This window comes from Drepanopeziza brunnea (assembly GCF_022702325.1).
Source record: "Drepanopeziza brunnea f. sp. 'multigermtubi' strain 214-2 chromosome Unknown ctg6, whole genome shotgun sequence".
NCBI classification, from domain to species: Eukaryota; Fungi; Ascomycota; class Leotiomycetes; order Helotiales; family Drepanopezizaceae; genus Drepanopeziza; species Drepanopeziza brunnea.
In genome coordinates this window covers 1,659,873-1,683,008 of record NW_027094069.1, presented here as the reverse complement: position 1 = coordinate 1,683,008, position 23,136 = coordinate 1,659,873, and the positions used below count along the sequence as shown (strand labels likewise).

The 23,136-nt window shown below is 50.8% G+C and overlaps 5 protein-coding genes across 6 annotated transcripts; 2 read left to right on the top strand and 3 right to left on the bottom strand.

Annotated features, from left to right (window-relative positions):
* Positions 1 to 510: 510 nt before the first annotated feature.
* On the top strand, positions 511 to 2,073 carry L3040_004314 (uncharacterized protein; the record flags this gene model as incomplete). The annotated part of the gene is made up of 4 exons (XM_007288910.2): positions 511 to 724; positions 875 to 1,394; positions 1,447 to 1,511; positions 1,565 to 2,073. The coding sequence occupies 4 exons, from the start codon at positions 511 to 513 to the stop codon at positions 2,071 to 2,073; spliced, it is 1,308 nt and encodes a 435-aa protein (XP_007288972.2).
* Positions 2,074 to 4,705: 2,632 nt separating this feature from the next.
* L3040_004313 (uncharacterized protein) lies at positions 4,706 to 13,570 on the bottom strand (the record flags this gene model as incomplete). 2 transcript variants are annotated; one of them, XM_066154543.1, is made up of 2 exons in its annotated part: positions 10,386 to 10,399; positions 10,459 to 13,570. In XM_066154543.1, the coding sequence occupies 2 exons, from the start codon at positions 13,568 to 13,570 to the stop codon at positions 10,386 to 10,388; spliced, it is 3,126 nt and encodes a 1,041-aa protein (XP_066011935.1). The 2 variants fall into 2 exon arrangements, with proteins under 2 accessions (XP_007288973.2, XP_066011935.1); XM_007288911.2 differs by having other exon boundaries at positions 4,706 to 13,570.
* Positions 13,571 to 15,352: 1,782 nt separating this feature from the next.
* Positions 15,353 to 16,828, bottom strand: L3040_004312 (uncharacterized protein; the record flags this gene model as incomplete). Its single annotated transcript, XM_007288912.2, has 1 exon — positions 15,353 to 16,828. One exon carries the CDS (start codon positions 16,826 to 16,828, stop codon positions 15,353 to 15,355), a length of 1,476 nt encoding a protein of 491 aa, XP_007288974.2.
* Positions 16,829 to 19,035: 2,207 nt separating this feature from the next.
* On the bottom strand, positions 19,036 to 20,416 carry L3040_004311 (uncharacterized protein; the record flags this gene model as incomplete). The annotated part of the gene is made up of 4 exons (XM_066154536.1): positions 19,036 to 19,280; positions 19,519 to 20,003; positions 20,099 to 20,359; positions 20,406 to 20,416. The coding sequence occupies 4 exons, from the start codon at positions 20,414 to 20,416 to the stop codon at positions 19,036 to 19,038; spliced, it is 1,002 nt and encodes a 333-aa protein (XP_066011934.1).
* A 560-nt stretch (positions 20,417 to 20,976) lies between these two features.
* L3040_004310 (uncharacterized protein) lies at positions 20,977 to 21,559 on the top strand (the record flags this gene model as incomplete). The annotated part of the gene is made up of 3 exons (XM_066154533.1): positions 20,977 to 21,182; positions 21,315 to 21,423; positions 21,500 to 21,559. 3 exons carry the CDS (start codon positions 20,977 to 20,979, stop codon positions 21,557 to 21,559), a joined length of 375 nt encoding a protein of 124 aa, XP_066011933.1.
* Positions 21,560 to 23,136: the final 1,577 nt, after the last annotated feature.

Here is a 23,136-nt window from a genome sequence, read left to right as displayed (position 1 = left end):
GTTGCGAGTGTTTTCTCTGCAGCAAAAGGAGGATCTCGGTTTTTGGATTTTTGTGGTTGTGGGTGTGTCTTGTTGTGGTATATCTCCTCACCTTACCTTGCGTTCCTTCCTCCCACGTGGAAATTAGACTAGACCAGACCAGACCAGACTAGGCGACGGCGACGGCGATGCGGCGACAGGAAATATTCATCTCTTACCGCCCATCTCGTCTCAACCCCAAGAGGTGAAGTGACGTCTTTTCTCCTCCATCATCACCCCTACGATCGATAAATCTCAACTTTTTCTCGGCCTCGCCGCCTGTCACTCTTTTGTACTTCATCTAGTACCCACTGCATACCTACGTCCGTCCCAATCTTGCACACAGCACACAGCACACAGCACATCACCTCTTCTCTCCCGCCGTGACCTGGACCGCGATCTTGACCGCGACCTCGACCGCGACCTCGACCTCGACCTTGCTACCCTGCCACCATACCCGTCTTCTCTCTCACGAACGCGAAACCTCCAGCAATGGCCGAGCCTGCTACCCCATTCGGTGCCGACATGGTCTTCACTGATGAGCAGTTGGCCCTCGACAAGTCGCTCGCCCACCCCCTTATATGGACTGCCTCTTTCCTCATGATCCTGGCTGTTGGGATGACCTCGCTTCGTCTCAGCGCCCGTCTCTGCGTCAAGCTTCCTGCTAATCGTCGGGGCAAGACGAGCGCAGTTGGGTTGGACGACTGTGAGTATTCATTCCCTTCCCGCCTGTCGGCAAAGCCGAACTTTTTTTGTCCCATCTCTGCGGCCGTGTCGCGTTGTCTGCCGCCGTGCCCCAAGGCATCGGCCAGTCTAACTCATCAATCTTTGGCAGTGCTGATCCCATGCTCTCTAGATCTCATGCTCGCAGCTACTCTCTTCATGGTCGTCCTCGCCGGCTTCATCATCGTAGGGGCAAAGAGAGGGCTCGGAACCCATATCTGGATCATCGTGCGAATTCCAACGTTCAACTTCAGAGCAGCTGAGCATCTCGTCAAGCTGAACTATGGTGCTTACAGCGCGTACGCAGTAGCAACCTCTCTCACGAAGTTGTCAATTATCGCCTCCTACCTTCGTATCTTCCCCGGAAAGATATTTCGCCGATTGATGTATGTTTTGGGGGTCGCCATCGTGATACAAGCAATCATCTTTGTGCTCGTCGTCGTCTTCGCATGCACCCCACCAGAAGGCTCTTGGAACTGGTCGATACCGCGCAGAAAATGCATCAACATCAGACTGTTCTTCTACGTCAGCTCGGCTCTCAACGTCGCTTCGGATTTTCTCTTGTGGGGAGCGCCTATTCCGGTATTTTGGAGATCCGCCATGCCTCAACGACAAAAGATCGAATTGTCTGGTCTATATGCAATTGGCTTGGTGTAGGTCTGGACATGATGTTTCGTATATACCCGTACTGATATGTTTCGACAGGAGTTGTTTGGCAGGTCTCTTCCGTCTCGGTCAACTCAAGGGCTTGGGTGGGATTGACGTTACCTGTAAGATTGTTCCCACGAATTCGTTCTCGTGTCTATCTAATACTCGGGTATAGATGAAGGTGCTGCGCCGCTCAACTGCTCGATGGCAGAAGTAAGCTTCGGAATTACATGTGCCTGCGTTCCGCCTCTTAGACCGGTCTTTCGTCTTATCAAACAACGCATTCGAAAGCTGTTCGGTTGCACTGAGCCCAGAAAGACTACCCCGAGCCCAAATTCATCGGAAAGTAGGGATTACCTTCGGGAATTCCGAAAACAGGATTTGAAAGGACAAGGAAATAGTGGTCTGGATATGGATGAGTTCGAGCGCAAATACATGGGCTCTTCGTCGGTCATACACACGCCAGCCCAATGCTATTCGACCCGTGGCTCTAACTCGGCCACAAGATCGTCAGGTCTAGCTTTCTCGAGTCAGGGCTCGGCACGCAAGGACTCGTTAGACCCATTCCCATCATCCTCAGGCTCGGTCACTCCTTCTACTCGTCGTACGCCAACCCATACCGAAATAGAGCGCAGTCCTACGTTGGACTGCCCTTCTAGCGCGAGCGACAAGAGTCTATCCTAGATCATCCTGGTAGCTTCTATATGTGAAGACATTTCCTTCTCGGGACATGAATATTCGGTTGATTTCGTTGGCGCGGGATTCTGATAGGTACCATCGGGGTTCATTTGAAACCAGCTTCCTTTTGCTTAATTCTGGATTGTTTGTGTTCGATACCCGGCGAGTTAGATGGATCGGTGAAATAATTGCTGCGGACATGCGGGGTTGGTAATGATCAAAGGGAGTCATCTGGTCTGTCGTTAAACAATAATGTAAATCGCCTCTCAGAAACACCACTCATGATTTTCCTTTTCTTCCTCTCGCAGTTTGCTATTTTAAACCCCCCTTCCATCCATCCTTCCCTCAAGCGAGCGAGAAGACCAAGGGGGAAAAGGGAAGGAGAAAAAGGGAGGAGAGAAAAAAAAACCACCCTCCTTAAGGATTCACGACCATGGACCCCACCGAGTACCATCCCCGAAGCCAACAGCTTCCTCAAAGCTCTTTCCAGCAAGCCGGCCGACTTTCAGGCCTTCCTGACCACCTTGGAGTTCTACTCCAAGCACCGCACTCGCCGAGTGCTTACCTAGATGCTTACACCTATTAGTTTCGTAAGGAGAACGGGTTCCGCCCCTCCTTACATAGACTATAAAGACTCGGCGCTAAGATATACGCCGAGGGTTGCATTTCTCTTTAGGCGGCGAGGTTCCTTCCTAAAGGAACCTTACTGACCTTGAACGCATGCTAAGTAGGATATCGGATTGATAGGTTGGGTTTTGGATCCAGAGTTTTGAATGTGGGTTTTGAGGTGAGGCGTTCTTTTCTTTTTCCTTCCTCTGTACTACTCACCATACCTGACCTCAGTCCGGCCTCGACACTATCCATATTCGTCTTCTTACGATTGATCCTACACCAAATCCACGCTTCGAAGCTAAGCTAGCTGCCGAAATCTCTACCCTGCTTTGCTCCTTTACTTTTCTTTTCCTTGACGTAAGATCTCTTTTCTTGTGATCGATCTAGTATCCTACCTAGAAGAAACAAGCGCAGATGATCGCAGCTGTGGTTGTATTACTCTGGATCTGCTTTTCAAGATTGTCTTGTGTGCAACTCCTTAGCTGAGCACGTCGTCGCCGTACCCTGTAGGAGGTCCCTGCGCGGTAGGCGGTAGGCGGTAGGCGGAGCCTGCTATCCGTCCGACGTTGATAAATACAACCATAATAATAATTACCAGGATCCCCTTGGGCGGTGGGGGCAGCGTCGCCATCGCACACACTACTGGATATTGTACGGCGCTGAAGTCCCGCTCGTGCCGCCCTGATAGGAAGTTCCGAGCTTGCGGACATCCGGATTAGGCAGGTCCCCTGGATCATTCAGCTTTGTCGCAGTAGCTTGGCATTTAGCCTTCCCCGTCGTCGTCACCATGCTATGCCGTGCAGTTCGTGATCGGACAAATATGCGACTTGATATAAACAAACAAACAAACAAAGAAAAGATGTGGTGGTGTTGGACCGCCGGTAGCGAACGCTCATTCCTAGCGTGCGGCGCACGTACCTAGCTCCTTGCCATTGCAAAACTGTCGGCAAAAATGGTATCTGATTCTTGTCTGCCCCCCAAGGTTCGGGGGAGTGGATTCCTTCTAGACGATTAGAAGTATTCACGAGACTACGTAGCGATCTAACACCATTTACAAGGAAGTTGGGGGCCCCTGAGGGTATGCCACGCTAAGCGAAGCATACCCGTGTAAGCGAGGCATGCTCATCCGTAGCCGAGCTGGCCCCAACCAAGCTGGGTTGATATTGATGTAGGTAGGTACCGACAGGTAGTTAAAGTCTAATAGTCAGTGTGCTGACTGTGAACCTGCGGGCCCTCGGTCACAGTAAAGTAAGTAAAGTAAGTAAAGTAAGTAAAGTAAGTAAAGTAAGTAAAGTAAGTAAAGTAAGTAAAGTAAGTAAAGTAAGTAAAGTAAGTAAAGTAAGTAAAGTAAGTAAAGTAAGTAAAGTAAGTAAAGTAAGTAAAGTAAGTAAAGTAAGTAAAGTAAGTAAAGTAAGTAAAGTAAGTAAAGTAAGTAAAGTAAGTAAAGTGAAAGTAAGTGAAATCGACCTGATCGAACGCTGGTTCCGAACCCCATCCATCCATCCCTCATCTTCATCTTCAAATGCCGTTTGGGAGGTACTTACTTACCTACCTAGATCATAGATGATGGATACCTTGCTTGAAATTTATCAAAAAGAAAAAAAAAAGAAAGAAAAAAAAGGAACGAGCACGAGCACGGCTTTCGGTAGCATGTCAACAACAGGCCCAACAAATCAAGCTCTAGCCGAGATTATACATATGAATTGATTCATTTCCGACTGGCTAACTGAGAGACAGCCAGAACCTATATTTTACGTAATCTAACAAAAAAAAAAAGGGAAAAATCAGAAATTGCCGAGAAAGCCAATCAGCAAACAGGACTCGCTCGCCTGGCCTTGCCTCGCCCTTTCCAGAGAGTCCCAAAAAACGCCGCTGCCGCCGCCGCCGCCGCCCTACCCAGGTTTTCGCTACCGGAAGAAAAAAAAGAGAAAAAAAAAAAGCTCTCCTCCGCCTGATCCTGTACATTCTGGGCCCCCAGCCCCCAAAGCACATCGTGAATATCGTACAAAGAAATACATATCGTGTTTCAGTGGTCGCTCGACAAGCCACCGAGGATCTTCTTGAAATGTATGCCCTTCTTCTTCTTCGTCGATTCATCATTGTTGTCTTGCGTCTGGCCTCCACTCGAGCCTGGCGAGCTATCCTTATCCTTCTTCTTCAAGCGACCCAGCGTAGCCAGCAGCCCCGACTCGTGATTGCTCTTCCCGCTCTTCGGACCAGGCATTTCGCTGTCGGGGTCTGTCTTGATAGTATCCCGTTGCACCATCGGGGTCATCATCAGCGAAGATTGGATGCTTTGGTTGCGCGATTGCTTCGAGAGAACGCTGCTGGAGTCGCTAGGTGTCCGGTTCAATTGGCTGAGGCCGATACTGTTACTCGACGTGAAAGATCGCCGGGGACTTCTCGACCGATCAGATCGAGCAGCGCTGAGACTCGTTTCGAACACAGAACTGCTTGCATCGCTGTTGTCGTGCAAGTTGTCTTGGCTGGAAGGATTCAGAAGCATGCTACTTGTGGCAAGTTCTCGGAGGCGATGCTGCTGAGCAGTTGTTGGCCGATGCTTGAACTTATTTTTGATGATAGCACCGGTGTGGGAAATCAAGGCTCGAATAACATCTTTCTTCAGAGCGAGCGCAAGGTCGAGGTTCGACCAAGTCTTGTTACGATACTCAATAGAAGGCAGGCGGAAGACGAAGTCGTGAACATCTTCAAGGTTACGCTCCCCGTTCCCTTTATAACTCAGACAGAGTACGACACTTGTTATCTTGACATGTGCAAGTGTCATGTACTCAGATGCTCGAGACATCATCTTCGTCAGGTCATCAGACGGCTCTGCCTTCTTACCTGGGTGGCGATGAATCCCGAACCGCTTCTTCGAGTCGCTGTTAGTCGTATGGGTTGAGTTAGCATCATTTGCGGAGCCCACGGTCAACGTCCGGCCTAGAGTTGGCCGCGATGCCATACTGGACTGTAGGCTTTCGCTCGATGGTTTCCTGGCCAGAGTCTTTGCGGACACACCCCGAGAATTTGCAGAGGTTTTGTTGCTTGACTGGAACAGTCTGAAATGATTGCTCTCGTGTTCTCGTCCGTGTCCGTACACGCTAGAAGCCTTTGATTTGCGCGCGGACGAGGTGCTCGGACGAGCTTCCGAGTTCATGGTCGGCTGGAGACGCAGCTCAAATGATCCTGCTCGTGGTTTATATTCGTTGTTATGCTTGTCTCTAGCTACGATATTAGGTTGCTTCTCCATAGTGGGTGTGCTTTGCTCTTCCCCGTTCTCATCCTCACCCTCGTCGTCCACGGGTTGCATGTATTTAACCATGAACGGCGATGTAGGCTTTGTATCATTGGTGCCAGGAAACATATAATCGAAGAGTCGTTTTCCGACCTCACGTTCGAGCTGAATTTTCACAGGGAAGAGATTGACTTCGAACCGGTCCATCACAGGAATACCTGCAATTGCTTCGAGCATGTTCCAGTTTACACTCAACATCTTGTTGTTTTCGCCTTCGTTGAAAACTCCGCGCTCAGGATCAGAGTAGGGAGCAAACATCTCGGGATAGATAGCATCTGGCAAAAGGTTGAGCCCAATGATCTTCCCTATCGACATGGAATTCATGTGCGACCCATCTGAATTGTCCACTCGATCGTACTCGGCGTGTTGAAGTTGAAATTCCATCAGCGGCTCATTGTTGTCCCGGATGAGATGCCAAACAATTTGACTCGACGAAATGATCCACCTGAGCAACCCGCTGGTCTGTGTTGCGTCGTATTTTCTCTGCGAAGAGGTGATGGCTTTCATCATGAAAAACAGTTCATCCTCGCAGCTGGCTAGGTCCCTGTCAACAGCAAGCCTATCTTCCCACCCTTTCATGTCCAAAAACTTCGAGTTCATCTGGAATAGGTCCTTGATCTCTTCTAGCTGTCGAATCCGTTCCTGCAAACGAATGACCATTTCCGGGGCACCTCGTAAATCACTGAAGTCTGATGCAAGCATGATCTTCTCCAAACGTTCATTTCTGGTCTTCTCCAGAGGCTCGCTGTACATCAGAAGGTCCAGTACGATGATGTACATCGCATAATACTGGGCTGAGTTGCAGATGGCGAAGATCTGGGGGAACTCGACGTAGAGATGATCCATCCGATTTTCGACATTGTCTTCAGCGACCGCATAAGTGCCTTCGCTGCTAATCTCATCGTTGTACTTGAGTCGCAATGTGTTGTACTTGTCGTACCTCAAGGTAGCGGAGGTCTTTTGGACAATCCGTTTGAAGCCGAATGGATCAACTTTAAAGTCAAACATGACTTCCATGGGTACCCAGGGTGGCCAGGCAGTACCAGCGGGTACACCATAATGATTTCCAGAGTACATTGACAAGAGCTGTGATGAGAACCACTTCTGATGCGTGACAAAGAACTGTGTGCTGTCCATCTCCACGGAAAATCGGCGCTGCACCAGACCACTGATGACGTCCGATATGCGGTCTTTGTCCATGACCTCGATAACTTTTAGCTCCATACCCTTGGCGGTGACCAGAACCACAGCTTTAGGATTCTTCTCGCTTTGGAGCTGAATCTGAGGAGCGATAAGTCGTACGTGGTAGCTGTTCTGTGGCGTGAACTCGCGGCCAATGCCAGTACGGAGATCTTCGGAGGAAACCTTCTCACCCTTTTCTAGAGCCGGATCCTCCTGGGTATCAGTGTCGTCTGCGTTGATAAAGTCCCTGCCATCGGCGAGAAGCTCGTTGATCCGCTCTTCGACTTCTTGAGGACCAGGCTCGCCGTACGGAACATCAGCTGCAGAGCCTCTACGAGAGCCATCGGTCTCTGGCGACGGGTGTTGCTTTGCTGCCTTCGCCTTGTTCTGTTCGTCAACAATATCGAGAATGAACTTGACAGCTCGTCTGGAGAGATAGTAGACGAATCCGCGCCTCTGGCTGACTTGGTGTATGTATCGAAGGATTATGTTCCTCAAGAGGTTGTTCCACTTCAACTGCATATTGTGAATGACGAAACGATTGTTGAAGTCACTCACGAAATCTGAGCCAGGATTGGTGTCCATTCCTTCGGCAGCTTCATCATAATCCTTGGGAGACGTTGTTTCGCCATCGCTGTCGACATCGGCATCCCCATCGGGTACTGCACGCTTCTTGTCCGTATGGATGCGCATGGCCATGCGACGCAGCATCGACTCTAAAAATAGCCTTTTGTCTCGCAGGAAACTGCCATGTTTGCTTAGTAGCTCGAAATCTGCTCTCAGGGAAGGATTGGTATCATCTCTAACGCATTCAAGTGCGGCGTATTCGATAGCTTGGTTATGAGACTCCATCTGGGTTTCAAGCTGCCCAAGGCGACTTTTTATCAGCTGGCATTGAACGCGACGAGGGTCATCATCCTTGCTCATGATACAGAAATGTGTCTGCTCTTTTCCAAATGGGCTCGATCTGTCGGGGTCTCCAGAAATGGTATCGCCGTGATCAGTCTGGCGGAAATACGTGAAACGAGGGGTGTAAGCCAGCGGCATGATCTTTGTCTTTGGATTTGCCTCAGATGGCAGGATCCAATCCAGTTCGACAAAGTCATCCATGTCGATCCAGCTGAAGTCGTTGTCTGGGATTTCAAATCGTGACAGATCGATGGAAGGAGTTTCCGCTTGGGACACAAGCTGAGAGGCGGACGCCTTCTGCAAATCCTCAGGGGTTGTACCAGCGATACTGGCCGTTATAGCTCGGATATCGGCTGACAAAAGATCCAGTTGCGCTTGGTGCATCTTCATACCAGTGGTTGTGCCCTGTGTCTTGCGGCCCTTGTCGTGGGTGGGAAATTCCTCACGACGTTGGTGCATATCAAGCATGAAGCTGTCGAGTCTCATCTTCAAGCCTGTGGCAGAGACAACGTCTTCTGAGTAATCCTCGGCATCCTTGTGCTTGTATATGTGACTGATGAACAGAGGAGCCAGAAGAAGGTTGTACTTTATCGTAGCAAGGTGCCGGCCAAATTTCTTGCTGGACTTCTCAATGCCTGGCCACAGCGTACCTTGGCGGATGGGAAGTGACATAGTACCGTTGAACATCGACCACCAGGCGAAGAAGTGGGAGAAGAACCGAGGGGTCAGATGTACAGTGTTGTAGCTACTGGAGTTTTCTAGATTTGATACAGACCACTCTCGTTCGACGGGTGCTCTGACGGCAATCGACATGTGTATGTGGTTACTCCTAAATCCTCGGAAAGCGTCGTATTCCTGGCCGGGCGATCCCTTCGCAAATTGTGGTTCCTTCAGAATGACATTGTAATGGGGCTCAAAATCGAAGGACCGTTTGCCGTCTTCTTGCAAATTCCGTTCAAACGTCAAGCCGGTTTGCCACTGCACATTCCCAGACAGCTTCATGATAACCTTTTTGAAGGCCGCACCACGTTTGAAACTATCCACACTGGTCACACTATCGCTATCCAGAACGTTCTTCGACATCGAACGGGCTTGATGGCTGAAGTCCGGAATCGCGAGGATGTATTCACCACTGTCTACGGTCATGAACTTTCTTGGGTCTTCCTCGCGGCATATGTTCCACCGAACGTCATTACGCCAGCACATAAGAAAACCTGCACCATCGCCAGTAATGGAATATGGATCACGGGTTCCCTTGAGCATGAGATGGACATCGCCATCCCCTTTCCATGCCACGCTAACACGAGAATGAAAACTAAGCCGGATCTTGTCCCAGAAGCCAGTTCGGTCTGATGGATCAACCTGAGGCTTGGTGAATGTCTCGACTACCATCATCATGTCCTGTATAGCTGGCTGGAAAGATGCACCCCAAGTTATGCGCGTGGGGAATCCTGTATTGATATCAACCTTGATGTCGGAGTATGACTTGACCGGCGAGATCGTTCTCCGGACATCAATGGCGAACCCGCCCACATTTGACGTCCCCGATTCAGGGCTGTTCGGCGGAATGATATCGACTTTAACATGCCGCGTTGATTCGCGGCCTCGGAATTCTTCGGCGATAACAAAATCGGACTTTAGGGACCAGGCAGGTAGTCGAGTAGACTGACCAGGTTTGATGGCCGGAACATGCAAGAGAGGCAGAGGATAATCACGCAGGGTCATTCGAGCTTCTCCCATATCTATCTGGACGTGCATAGGGACCAAGAGCGAGTATTGCATGTCATAGGGCATGCCTTTCCCTACGCGATGGATGAAGTCGGGTAGCTGGTGCATTGGGAATGACGGCTTATCGATCGTGATGTGAAGATCGATGATCAAGGTAGCCATCAGGGCCGGACGTTGAGGTACCTCAAGTATATTTTCGACATCCACCATGTCGTCAAGCTGTTCGGATCCCCAGAAGATAGCACGAATATCCTTCATTCCACTTTTAAATTTTCCGTAGACGCGGTCAATTCGTCGCTTCCAGCTCTCTGAATTATACTTCTGCAGTCTCTCATGGGCCTCTCCAATAGAAATTTTGGCTGAGCTTGATATTCCGCAGGTGCCTTCAGGGTCGTAGCGCATATTGCGACCACGATGACCTCTTGATTGATGTTTATCAGTGGCCTCGTCCTCGCTCTGACTTCTTTTCGGGACATGGGCATCCCTTTGAGTACTACGGCCCCGCGGGTGAGCAGATCTGTTGCGGAAACGGGAAGAATCCTTGCGCATTTCCTCTTCCTCGATCTTCTTAGCCTTGAATTTGAATGCCGCTTCACGTGCAAGGCGCTGTGATTGCTCAACTAGCCCGGTGCGATATATCACGCCCAGTTTCCATTCGAATGCACCATCTTCAAGCTCAAAAAGCAGAAGTCTGCTTCGGACTGAGATTTTTGGCAGATGTTTCGGACCTTCTGGACGCTTGTTGAGAATGTACTCATTTGTACCGGTGACAAAGCGATGGTGTAGCTGTTGAACAGCCTTCAGTGTATTGACAAAGTTGTCAAAAACTTTGTGAAGAACGAGCTGATGTGGGATAGCTAATCTTATAGCCTCAGATTTCACGTCAATGAGCTTCTCGTCCTCCATTTGGCCGTTGCTGCGTTTCCGACGGCTCTCACGCAAGTCCACTCGCAGACCTTTGATACTTACAAGCCTTGCCCACACATGCTTCATTTTTGGTGCGTCCGCATAAAGTCTCGCAAGCTTGGCGTGCAAGAAGGGAGGCGACCACCTATGTCGGCCAGCTTCCAAGCCATATATTTGTACCATCACTGCTGGGTCGGAAGGCATTTGTGCCTTAACTTGGACCAGCGTCGCCTTGAGGTCGATAGTGACCAACTCACTCGCTGTGAACGGGTATTCCGGCGCATCGCGAGTGTAAAAATCATCTGAAGATCTGACAGGGGATAGCAATTCAGCGTCGCGCATCGCTGTTGTCGACACCCTCGCTTGCTCCTCATCCCTGTCTGCTTTGGTACGGACAAAAGCTTTCCTCAGGACGGTGATAGCAACTCCAGCAGAATAGTGGCGATAGAGAGAGTACTGGACAAGGAGCTGCTTCACATGCGAGTTGACGTGGAAGACTGGACCCTGGGTATCACTTGAAGTTGAGAGTGCGACTTCGAAGCGCGGTATCGCAACGAAAGGTTCAGCCTCCCATTTTTCAGTCGATTCGATGATGAAAGCCTCCAGGCCGCGGATGTAAACAGCCATACGCCGACCATCAGTCGGATGCTGTTTCTGCTGATGCTTTCTTCGGGTAGACTGGGGCATAGTCAAGAACATGTCAGAGTCTGGTGTCAGTGACCGACTTGCTGCTCTGCGACGTGATATTCTTCGATCCGCGAGCACCTTGTGTGCCTTGTATTCTGTTGTCCATGATTGTAATTGCAGAGCAACGCCTCTTGTATCATCAGAGATATCTTCATCTACACCAGCAACTTCCGCGCTGAAGTCCGAGCCTTGGATTTGAAAATGCAAGAGCCAAGGTGGTAATGCTCTAATGAAATTTGGATTGCGGTTTGTCTTGGCATGTACTTTCTTCGTCGGCTCCACATTAAGCCGTAACTGACGGACGATTTGGCGAACGCCATCACTGATCTCGGGGCGGACCATGTGAATGGAAAAGGTTTGAAGGTTGCCAGTTGCCACGACTTGAACTTCCGGGTTGGCGCTGAGCTGAGCTTTCAGCTCCAACGATTCAGTTTGAAGTAGGTCAAAATGCGCTCCGGACGAGGTCTGGTAGTACAGATCGTGGGATTGTACTCTAAGCGTCGAGCCTAGGCTATAATGAAGCTCTCCCACTGCAGAGTGCGAAGACTCGATGTCCAAAGATACCGAGGAAATTGACGAGATGATCAAATCGAAATCATCTTCAGCCGCATCCTTCTCGACAGGTGGGAGCGCGATTCGAACGACTGGTTCGTGCATCGAGAACTTGACGTTGGCTTTTGGCAGTAGCCTTGAAATGATGACATGCCTTTGCGGCTGCGTAGATTTCCGAGACTTGGGCTTGGATTGTAAGAGTGCCAGAATCAGAGGCAGGTGCTTCGGGTCCAGATCAATGGACGGCGAAGTGATGACAACATTCGAGTACAAGATGTTTGCATTTCGGTCATCAGCACTACAGTCCCGAGCGAATTCCACCGTCTTTGAGGGAAGAGTGGTTCGTACTGTTGTGGTTGCCATTGGTATGTAAGCCAGTCTATCGGATTTCCCATTTCCATCGTCAACACCAACAGAAATAGCCAGTGCCGCCACCAGAGCTTGATGAGCAACGTCCTTAGAAGAGAAATACATCCGATGCGCCGGCGACTTCTGATCAAGTCGGTGCAGAGCTACGCCAACCTCTTTCATCGACGCATTGAGATAGATGGGTGAACCACGAGGCTGTACGGCGCTGAATTTCTTCGAGAATCCAACGAAACTGACCGCGAATTGTACTTCCTTGATCCCACGCAGAATGGAACTGGCGAACTCCTTGGAGTCAGAAACGGTTTGAACGAGCTTCTGTTCACGGCTACCTGGTCTGTCGAGCTCTTCGATCAGATCCGTGACAGAGATATCCTCCGTTTCCGACTTTTCCTCTACGTGTGGCCTGCGGCAGTCTTTGTAACTATTCATGCAAGTATTTATGTCATCGTATGGTATATGTACCCGACCCAGCTTTAGCGAAATAGCAGCATCTCGGAGTCCGTCCAATTCTTTATACAGCAGTCCATGAACGTTGAGGGTCGCGTGATCGAGTACTTCGAGGGAGTCCTTGCCTTCGGGAGTAAAGAGGACGCTCCGAACTGTAAGCATCCATTCCGCAGGTCGTTGTTCTTTCTTGGGCATCTTCAGATGTGAAAACATCCTCCCTCTGTCTACCATTTTGCGCCGCGTATCCACCGCCATAGTAAAGCTCCCAACTTGAATCTGCCCCACGTCCACCACTGTCACAGAGGTATTTGTAGCCACCACATCGACCATACGGATCCAGTTGATATTCCGGTGCAAGCGCTTGATCCGTTCCTTCGCATGGGTGAGCTTTTCCCAGCTCTTACTTCTTCGAAGCGTAAAGCTCGTCTTGTTCGACAAGGGCCTCTTCTTTGGCTTAGAGTCGCAAGCTGAGCCACCGGCCCCGTCCGCTGTGCCATTGGTTCCATTTTTCGTATCAGAACCGCTGCCCTTCTCTCCGTCTGCAGCCTTCAAGTCGATAGTCACTGCCAGCTCCCTAAGGACGACACTGACCCATGTCGGCTGTGCAAAGGTCGGCCGGTGCAAGTTCAATCCCAGTCCCCTGATCTCGATTTTTATGCCATCCTTCGGCGTGTACGCGAGTCGCCTCAAGGAGAAGTAGCCGATGCGCTGGATAGATATGCCGGTGAGGATCCGGAGAACGGCGAATATGATAAAGGAGAATAGGTATGCGAGCACTATCACCCCAAAGATGAAGGTGGGATTTAGGAGCGCCATTAATCGGATTCGTTGCAGGGCGCCATTCGCAGCGCGTCGGCCGACCTAGTATTGTCTTTCCTGCAAACTCAGTGCCTCCGAGTTACGAGTGGTGTCCTCGTTCCTAGGGCCATCCGCAGCAGCAGTCTTGGTCAAGCTCCTTCCTGCTAACAAAGCAATTCGCCGGTGCCCGGTCGGTTCACAACAGATCCGATATCCGGATCAGCATATTTCGTCCGAGTCTCTAATGATTCGTAGATGCCCGAGGTTGCTGGTCGAGATGCGGGATAGTACTGGTTGGGTGGAAGGCCGTGCCAGTGCAGCTGCTTTACCTTAGCTCTGGGACAAGGCTGAAGAGTTCGGGATTCGTGGAATGTTGTTGATGGCTGCGATGATGACGTCGTTTAAAAACAGAAAAAATGGAAAAATGGAAAAATGAATCTTGCGAAAAGGAGACGTATGGGTGAAGTCAGTCGCAAAAGCGCTGTTGCGAAGTGGCGACTCGATCTGACTTGACTTTCGAGGTTGCGGTTGCGGTTGTGGTTGGTGGTAGGTATTTACTTTTCTGCTGCATCTCTTCTATCTATCTATCTATCTGCCTATCTATATATCTACAGAGTATCTATCTTTGACGCAAGCGGGCACAGGACAACGAAGCGTCAGTGTGACACTCAAGTCGAACTGTCATTCGGTCGGTGAGGATGCAAGCGCCAATGATTCCGTGCATCTCGTAGAAGTCTGTAGTTTACACGGAGTCCCCGACCGTATTCAGAGCTTCAGATCTGGTCTGGATCCTTCTCCGGACTGCCATTCGTTCGTTATCCCCGAAAACCGGAATCCCATATGCTCACGTGATATGCCGAAGCCGGCGCCGAGATTTGCTTGTCTGGACATCCATCAATCCAACAGAGTGTCCGAAGGTATATACGGTATACAAGACTTGGACTGTCTGTCGCTCTGCCAAATATTCGTCGTCTATCTTATCTTCTGATAACTTGCCTGACAAGAATACACACAGGCTAACTATCAACCGCAGGCTGCATTCTGACCAGAAGCTCCTCGCCCTCTCTCTGATATCTTAATCGACACCTGCATATACCTTAGATGAGCTGTACAGCCTTGAAATACGCCTCGTAAACCTACCGACCTCAATATCAGACCCTCTTGGGAAAGTGGCATAATCCATGTAACTATCATAATTCTCTCAAATATTCATTGACCGCTTGCCGTATTCATTCTTCCTAGCGATTGCCCTTTCTAATGCTGGCCACGTTCGATGCAGCGATGACTCTAGGATCTCCCCGCCAGAGTACATTATTTAGACAGATGATATCGTCAATCTACTTCAGCGCTTCGGACGAACAGCTATATTACAGCGCTATCCAATTGCTTCTCCCCTTTACTAGCACGACCCGGCGATATCAACGAAAGTTCTCGTGATGAAATCCAGCCGGCTCAGTCGTACGCTGATCTTGTTCTCGGCTGGAAATTGCCGGTAAATTCGACGCGAGGGTAGATTGAGGCGTAAAACTTCTTTCATGATATCGAGGCAAATGAGTTGAAAGAAATCGTCACCCCATTTCCAGTTCCTTTCCTTCTGATCCGAGAGACGAGTTGCCAGGGTAGAACGCCAAAGGACAGGGTTATGGCCACTCCAGTCTTTGAAAACAGATCTCGAGAAAGCCTCGGACGTACCTCGCTCACATTCCTAGATCTTTCATCCAGAGTAGGCCCGGCGCACTCACATAAGCGAGACTCGTTCGAGCTTTTACTTGCTTTTGAGTAAGACATAGGATATATGCGTTACCGAAGACCAAGCTTGGGCCGCATACGGTCAAGCAACGTGGGCTTTTGAGTTGAGGATTCGAGACCTGGGACATTGAAGAAGACAACTTGGACAGTTATATCATCCCGCAAGCTCCGGGAGAATGGAGAACTGAAGGCAAGCCGACCAGCGAGTAATTCATGGTGGTTTCCGCCTAGTGAATTTCGCACCAGGTGCACGGCAACATTGTCATCTTGAAAGGTTGCCCTCTCCGCCACAAACTTCCAGCTCACACCTTTCCGAAAGTGACCAAAATCAAATGGCTCGTGCGTAGGCTCTGGTGTACGGCTCGAATCTCGAGATGCTCGAGATTCCAACCATCCTTTTACCAGATCAACGGCCTGTTGATTGGTGAGGGTATCCCATAAACCGTCCGTTGCTAAGATTAAGAACGAGGGTTTGTTTGGATCAATCTTCGTCGTGGTGACAATCGGCTCGGCAGTTATGTATGGCGGTGTTCGAATGTCGTACTTTGGTGTGAGGGGTCTTGGGCCATAAAGCCTCCTTTTCAGATCCTTCTGTAATTCGACTGCCCATTTCCACCGACTGTCGCCAAAGGCTCGTGAAACTACAAGCCCTAGCACCCTTCCGTCCTTAACTATGCCTTCTTCGCCAGGGTGCTCCTTGCTGATTCTCGCCACTTCCTCTGGATTGTTGGCCGTTTGGTCCACTGACAGAGGAATAGCTCTCCACTTGCCGTCCGAATCTTCCCGTCCCAACACTGCTCGCGAGTCGCCTGTACACGCCACTTGTAGTGTGCTTGCCGCGGGATCATACATAGCTAGCAAGGCGCATGAGCCTGCCCAGGCAGACTCAGATTTCTTCACTTTGTCCTGAAGAGGTTCTTCACTCTGAGCGGCAGTCAAGGCTAGCTCCATGATGGCTTCGTCGAGGTCAACGAACCCTTTCTTAATAGCAGTTTGGATCATCTTGTCGGATCTCACTGCCCCTCCTGGAGTAGGCTCAATATTGCCCAAGCTATATCGCACAAAAGGCAGGAGTTGTTTCTGGAGAAGTGCCGCTGTCTGCCAGCCTGCATGACCATCGAAAACGCCCCAGGCCATCCACTGATTGTTATCGTTCCACGGCGAAGGAAGCTTCCCATGTGTGAATCGGTCCTCGCACACACTATTTGAAGCTAGTTGGGTGCCATCGTATCGATTAACGCCGGAGACGGTTTTGACCATGAATGAATATGAGTTCTGCGATAAGATACGCGTCACCGCATTTTTTGACGGACCTGTGTCGAAGACCAATTGCTTCGTGGGTGGTCCCTCGAGATCAAGACGTGGAGCTTCGTCAGAGGAAGGTGTCAGCCACCAGAGGCCTGGTACAGCGACCGCAGCAGCACACACAATGTATGCAATGGTCTTTGGGAGGGCTGAATGTAAACCTTGAGCACCTGCGGAAAGATTTGAGAAACTCCTGAACTTCGACGTCTTGAAGTTGGGCATTGCAATCACGCGATATGGTCGCACTCGCACTCGCACTCGCGGCCGCGCTCGCGCTCGCGCCATGTGTAACAAGAGCATTAGTAGTATGTCGGGAGATAGCGAGAACAAGCACTTCGCGTGGAGATAGAGTTCGAGCTTGAGTAATGTGGAATGGGTTGGTTGAAGAGAGTTCATCGCCAAAGTAGGGGTATTGAGGTACTCCGCAATCACGTCGCCCCAGTAACCGCGCTAAGGCCCGAATGAGATATCCTGCCTCAGGCATAAGTGAGGCTACAACCAAGAGAATTATTCTTTCTCTCCGTTATTCCTGGATATCACAGTCCTGCAATAGCCGGAGACTATCTAAGACGTACAAGGCTACCTCAGCGCCTTACACCTCGTCCACGGCATCACCAAAGCCGAGTCGAGACTTGGGAGCGTTTCAAGGCTTTCGTAACTTCTCTTCGCAACCACATCGCCTTCCTTTAACGACGCTGCCAAAACACGCACCATGCATATGAACGGCCGACCAGAGTCCCTCTCCAACTAACCACCAAGCGCTGCTGTCATCTTCCCTCAAGCGCTGCCCGCGGCGGTTGTGTATCTCCCATATCCTTTTTAGCAATGGACTTGCGAATTTCAGACGGCAGACTCTTCTTCACAATACCAAGCTCCCACGCCAGTCCCACGAACAAGAGCAGTGGACATGGACCGCGAAGCAAGATCCGCCCTTGGTATATTCTCGATCTGAATTACCGAATACGATCCTCCGCATAAACCTTTCCAAGTCTTTGTATTTGTTTTTTGCCTTTTCACAATGGGCGTGTTTGCTACGAAACATATGACAGTGTCAAGAAGGTGGATGTATGGGGGTTACCGTTGAGATGGTTTCCCGGACTTGAATGTTGACTTTTGCATGTTTTCCTGCTGCCTGGGCCCCCGAGTGGATGGGGTTATTACAGTAGCGCCAGGCGTAGGTGCCAACAGCGCTTTACTTCATTTATTTCACGACGTCGTCAAGTCATTTGTTCAAACTGTTGTCTCTGTCCATCCCTGCCCTTGCGGTTGTCAGTCAAGATGACTTGCCATCAGTCAATCCTATCCAGAGAAAGCAGCCCAGAACGCGGGTGGGTTCTCTCGGACATCGATCCGCATGGCCTCCTTCAGCCTACTCTAGGTACGCAGGGTCTCGGAACGAAAACGAAGGATACAAGAAGGAGCAACAGGCTCGTCTACGATCACTCCAACCCCAGACCTTTCACGGGCCTCTTCATCACAGCCGCCTCCCTTCAAGAATGGTATGTAGAGCTCGGCAGCTCAGATTCTTGATCCGTCCTATCGCGCATCGCCGCGGGGGAGATACAATAACAATATCCTTTCAAGATTACAACATGCTTTGGATTCAGATGCAGAGGCAGATCTGACTCCGCAGTTATCTAAATATAGTTCAAAGCGATTAGGGTCACTCAGAGGTAGAGGTAGAGGTAGGTTAGAGCTCCTACAAGCAGCAAGAGCATTTCATTTCCACTAAGACAGAATTTAGATAAATTTCATTGTCTAGTGAACGCCAACCAAACCCAACCTGCTATAAGCTGCTCGCGCTTCTGTCTTGAATATAGATCATGCGGCCGTTATGATACATGGTGAATTTACGACCTGATAATGTCATCATATCATTGATCGATTAAGACACTTTGGAAATCACTGGGCCAGTTGTTACTCGGCAATGTGAGAATCCAATATGTGGATTGAAATGGAACGAAAATGAAAATGGAATGAAAATGGAATGAAAATGGAATGAAAATGGAATGAAAATGGAATGCAAGAGAAAACGAAAATGAAAAGACAGAGAGGCTTCAGTGTCCGAAAAAGAAAAGAACCACGACATGTGTTTACGGAGTGGGAATCAAGCGACTACTTACTTGCCTGCCGCCATCACCGGCAAGCACACCAACGCGCAGGCACAAGATACCTTATCTTTCCTGATCAACCATCTCGTACTCCAAGAGTTGAAAAGGCAGCTAGCTAGCTACCTCTCTGTCCGGATCGCTCGATCCCAAGTGCTCGACAACTACCGGTCCCCAGCTCTCCTTCGTTGCGTATCCCCCTGGACATCCATCTCCAACAATCAACCCCTCTCACACCAGCAGCATGCCGACTGCCAACAAAACGCGCGACGCAAGACAACCACCAGATATCCAGGCTACCGTCGCCAAGTCCTCACTCACTCACTCAAACTCGAAGCGTCGTTGCCCACAACCTGCGTGCACTTGGATCTGCGGCACAGCCGCCGTTGAAGGCCGTGTCTGATTTAACCCGATCGGCGGATCCCCAGACGCAGCTACCGCAGCCGTCGCGGTGGTGGTGGTGTGGTCCGCAACCGTAACCGCAACCGTAACCGTAACCGTAACATGCTCCCTCGTTGTCGAGTAGTCCGTAACCTTGATACGCTCTGCTGCAGCTGCAGCGACATCTGCAATCGTAGCGAGGGATTCAGTGAGCACAATTGCGCTCCGAAATCGTCGTCGCCCTCGCTACTCCCATCTCCATCACCTCCTGCGCAGGCCCCATCGTGTTCTTGTCCGCATCCGTCTCCGTATCTGTCTTCCAAACGCCATCCCGCTACGCTACGGCAAACTCGTAGCCTCCCTTCTGGCTGTCTCGAACCCGGTCCCAGCTTGGACAGACAGCAGCAACCACGCTCGACGAACGTACACGTCTCTTCTCCGAGCCCGCGAGAGTGAGAACAGTCGCACCCGCGCCCGCGCCCGCGATGGAGCTGGGGCTTGCTGGGGCGACGTACGGGCGTTCTGCGGACATGATGTGCGGTCGTCCGCCGGACAGGAGATGCGGCGCGGGGCTCTCGAGGGAGTCGGCGTGCGAGAGACGGTTCGTGTGTAAGTCGTCGTCTGGGGCCACGGCCGGCCGGTCCTGTGGGCTGTCGTGGGTATCCGTTGGTCGGCCACGGGGGAGAGACTCCCGAGTGTTATCGACCCACGCGTCTTCCGTCTTCTGTGACGAGGGAGTCTGGGGAGCAGTGACGAATGTGTCGGTTGCGGTTGTCTCTCGAGTAAGTGTTCGATGAGCTGCAGCGCCTGTAGAGCTGTGACTGCTCGGCGTGTCCTGGGACCGATCCCGTGGGATCTTTGATGGCGCTTGGGGTATGTGTCGTTGATCGCGTAGGATGATGGTGTTCCTGTAAGCTCTTGCGTAAAGCGGGAAGAAGGGATTCTCGAAACTGCTCTCGTCTATCTTTCACTCCCTCCTTCAAAAGATGATCTGAGTGGTCACAAGTTCGTTGGCCCTAGAGCTCTACGGAGGGAAGAAGCTTGGGAGGCGGCTGTCTCCTGGGACAGCTCTCGAGGGATGATAGCTGGGAAAGGATCGGGTTCTGGACCGGCCGTTGGAACATCATCATTCGCTTTCTGGGGCGGTGTTTGAGGAGGGTTTGGCACCACAAGTCGGGACCGACGGGACTTCTCTTGCGTAGCGAATCTTCTCGGGTAGCCAGCTCGGAGGACCGATGGGACGCGGGTAGGCCTCTGCTGGCGGCTTCAGTTTGCCGTTCCTAGACTCTCACGCTGCTGCGCCTCTTGACCTCGAGGACATTTCCTCAAGGGAGTCTCCGGGAAGAGGTGGGTTGGTGCTGGCTCTCCCAGGTTAACGTACTGCTCCGAGGTAGACAGTCTGCACTAGTTCGTGGGAAGACCAAAAGGTAGATAGAAACTCGGGGCGCGATTTTGAGGACTTGCAGATGATAAGGTAGTGTAAGTCAATCGGTTCACATACTGAGCTGCCTAGATGGGAGCCACGGATGTGCGTTGTGCGTCTCTGCCTGACAGGTGTTGTTGTTGTTGTTGTTGTTGTTGTTGTTGATGTGATGCGAATATCTTGCGAGCGAGTCAACCACCCGGACGCAGAGAGGGCAATCAGCCAGCGAGAGATTCAACGGCGGAATCGGAGACACTTAACCTTTCAAGAAGCTGGACTGCAGCTTCATCATCACGTAGACTGGCTGTAATAGCTTGATTTAAATTTTGAACAAGGCGAGCCCCATCATCGATGGCAATTTACGCGACACCACACGGCTCGGTAGACGTCAACGGATCGGGAGTCTCCTGTGTTGTGCGCGCAACAGAGATAAGCAAGCAAGCACATTTTCACACCCGATGAACACAGACCGCATATGGAAAAACAGATGGACACGATCGGAGATAAACCAAAAGGCATTAATAGATACCCATCCACGACTCACATCTGAAAAGAAGATCGCCGCTCGACCTGCGTCCGACAGTCGCCAACTCCAGGTGCCAACTCCCCAGATTCAGAAAAGCAACACCCGGCGCTTGGCCCTGGGACATACAAGTCCCCCGAGGTAAACGAGATGTACGTAGTACTCGTGGTAGCTCTAGCAACAGTGCCAGCCAGTCATCCAAGCATCGATACCGGCAGCATCACCTATCTGTGCATAGCATAGGGAAGGGTGCTAGTGCTGGACACCCTACAGTATTGAGCATACACAGCCCACGATAAGGAAGAAACCAAGAAAATCACCTGTCCCAGAGAAGGACTCGGGTCTCCCCGCCGGAGCCAACCTCAGAAAGATACCGTACTACGTACGTACTACGTACAGCGCAGACTTAGCACGCCCGGATCTCTCTCATATTGCAGATACGCTGACTGGATGGATAGATTTCCTTTCGCCAAATCGCTACCGGTAGCTGTCCTCTGAAAGCTAAAACCGAAAGCTAAGAAGCCCGGCGGGGGAAGGGGAGGGGGAAGGGGAAGGTTCGAGATAGTACTGTAGTAACATTGAAGAACTTGAAGACGAACAAGATCTTACTTCTGGAAGCCCGCCCGCTTGCAGCTCATTCATGTGGAAAAAAGGGGGAGGGGAGGAGAGGGGGGGGGAGAGCGGGGGGATCAACACCTCAACCCACGACGAGAATATGAAAAGTATCCCCCCCTTCCTTCTCTCCTTAAAGCCCACCAGCCGATCGTGGAATCGTGAAAGATACTAGATATGTAATCCATACCCGGCCCACACACTTATTATGCTAGATAGTACCGTAGGTCCCTAGCAGCGAACGAAAATGATTGATTCTGTATCACAGCTTGTAATTTACACCAACAGAGAGAGAGGGGTCGCGTAGAGGCGGCGGGATGGGATGGGATGGGACCGGCCCGGCATCAAACTCGCCCGAATCTCATCAATCTCAAGAGCTCTAAAATCGTAGGAATCTGACTAACCCTCAAATAAGGGAGGGAGGAAGGAACGACTTCGCTGAGAGGAGCTCAGCGGCTTGCGGGTTCCATATATAACAGTAATATTTATTCTACGGCCACGGCGAGCGCGTTCATATTCAGAGCCGGGGCCTTTCGACTTCTCCTGAGGGATACCTATCTACCGGTATCTACTACATCGCGTCATGTCTGCCTTTCGACTTACTTCTCTCAAGGGGTATGTAGATCTATCTACCATCGACCCCGTGATGCCTGCTTCCGTAGTGAGTGCCGTACGATCATCGTATCTCGCTTGCGCCGCCGTGTCACGTCGCTGCATCCAGTTGCATACATACATACATACAGACGTACCGTAGTTGTACATACCTACCTACTACGTACTAAATAAGCGACACCAAACAAAAGTAAGATAAACAACAGCACGAGAACATCGGGTTCGTAGTGTGTAAATAAGCGACATCGAACAAAGTAAAATTGACAGCAGCATACCGGTAGGTAGAAACATCATCTGAGCGATGGTTTCCCCTTAGGGTGGTTACCTATCATGCACGGTGCGTTATCGTGGGCACATTTCTACGCACCACCGACCGACCAGACGGGTAGGTCTGGCGGGCAAGTGGTACAACTAAGTAGCGACGTGGCGCCAGCATGGAAACAATGCGCGGGATTCCCGATCTCCAGCCGGGTGACAGCAGAGGCAACGGCCGTGTCGTGATGGCTTTTGGGAATACCTACCTACGACTAGTTGTACGAGGGTACGACTAATACCTCTTGTAGGAGGCAGGGGAATCCTTCTAAAAGGCAGACTCGACACTATTTTAGTCTTTAGCGTGGCTGAGCCTAACCCTAAGCGTCCCGGGACGCTGGCACCTGGATGTTGAACCGCCCCCCTCCCCTTGGTTGATGGCCATTTACCGCCCTATTCCCAGCTCGCAGCGTGAACTTTAGCTAATGGCTATTTACCGCCCTGTTCCCAGAATCCCAGCTCTCGCAACTTGATCTACTCTGGTTTTTCGCGGTAACCGCTCCCGGTGTAGCGCGATGGCACGAAGGAATACCGGTACAGCACTCCATTGAAACTGAAG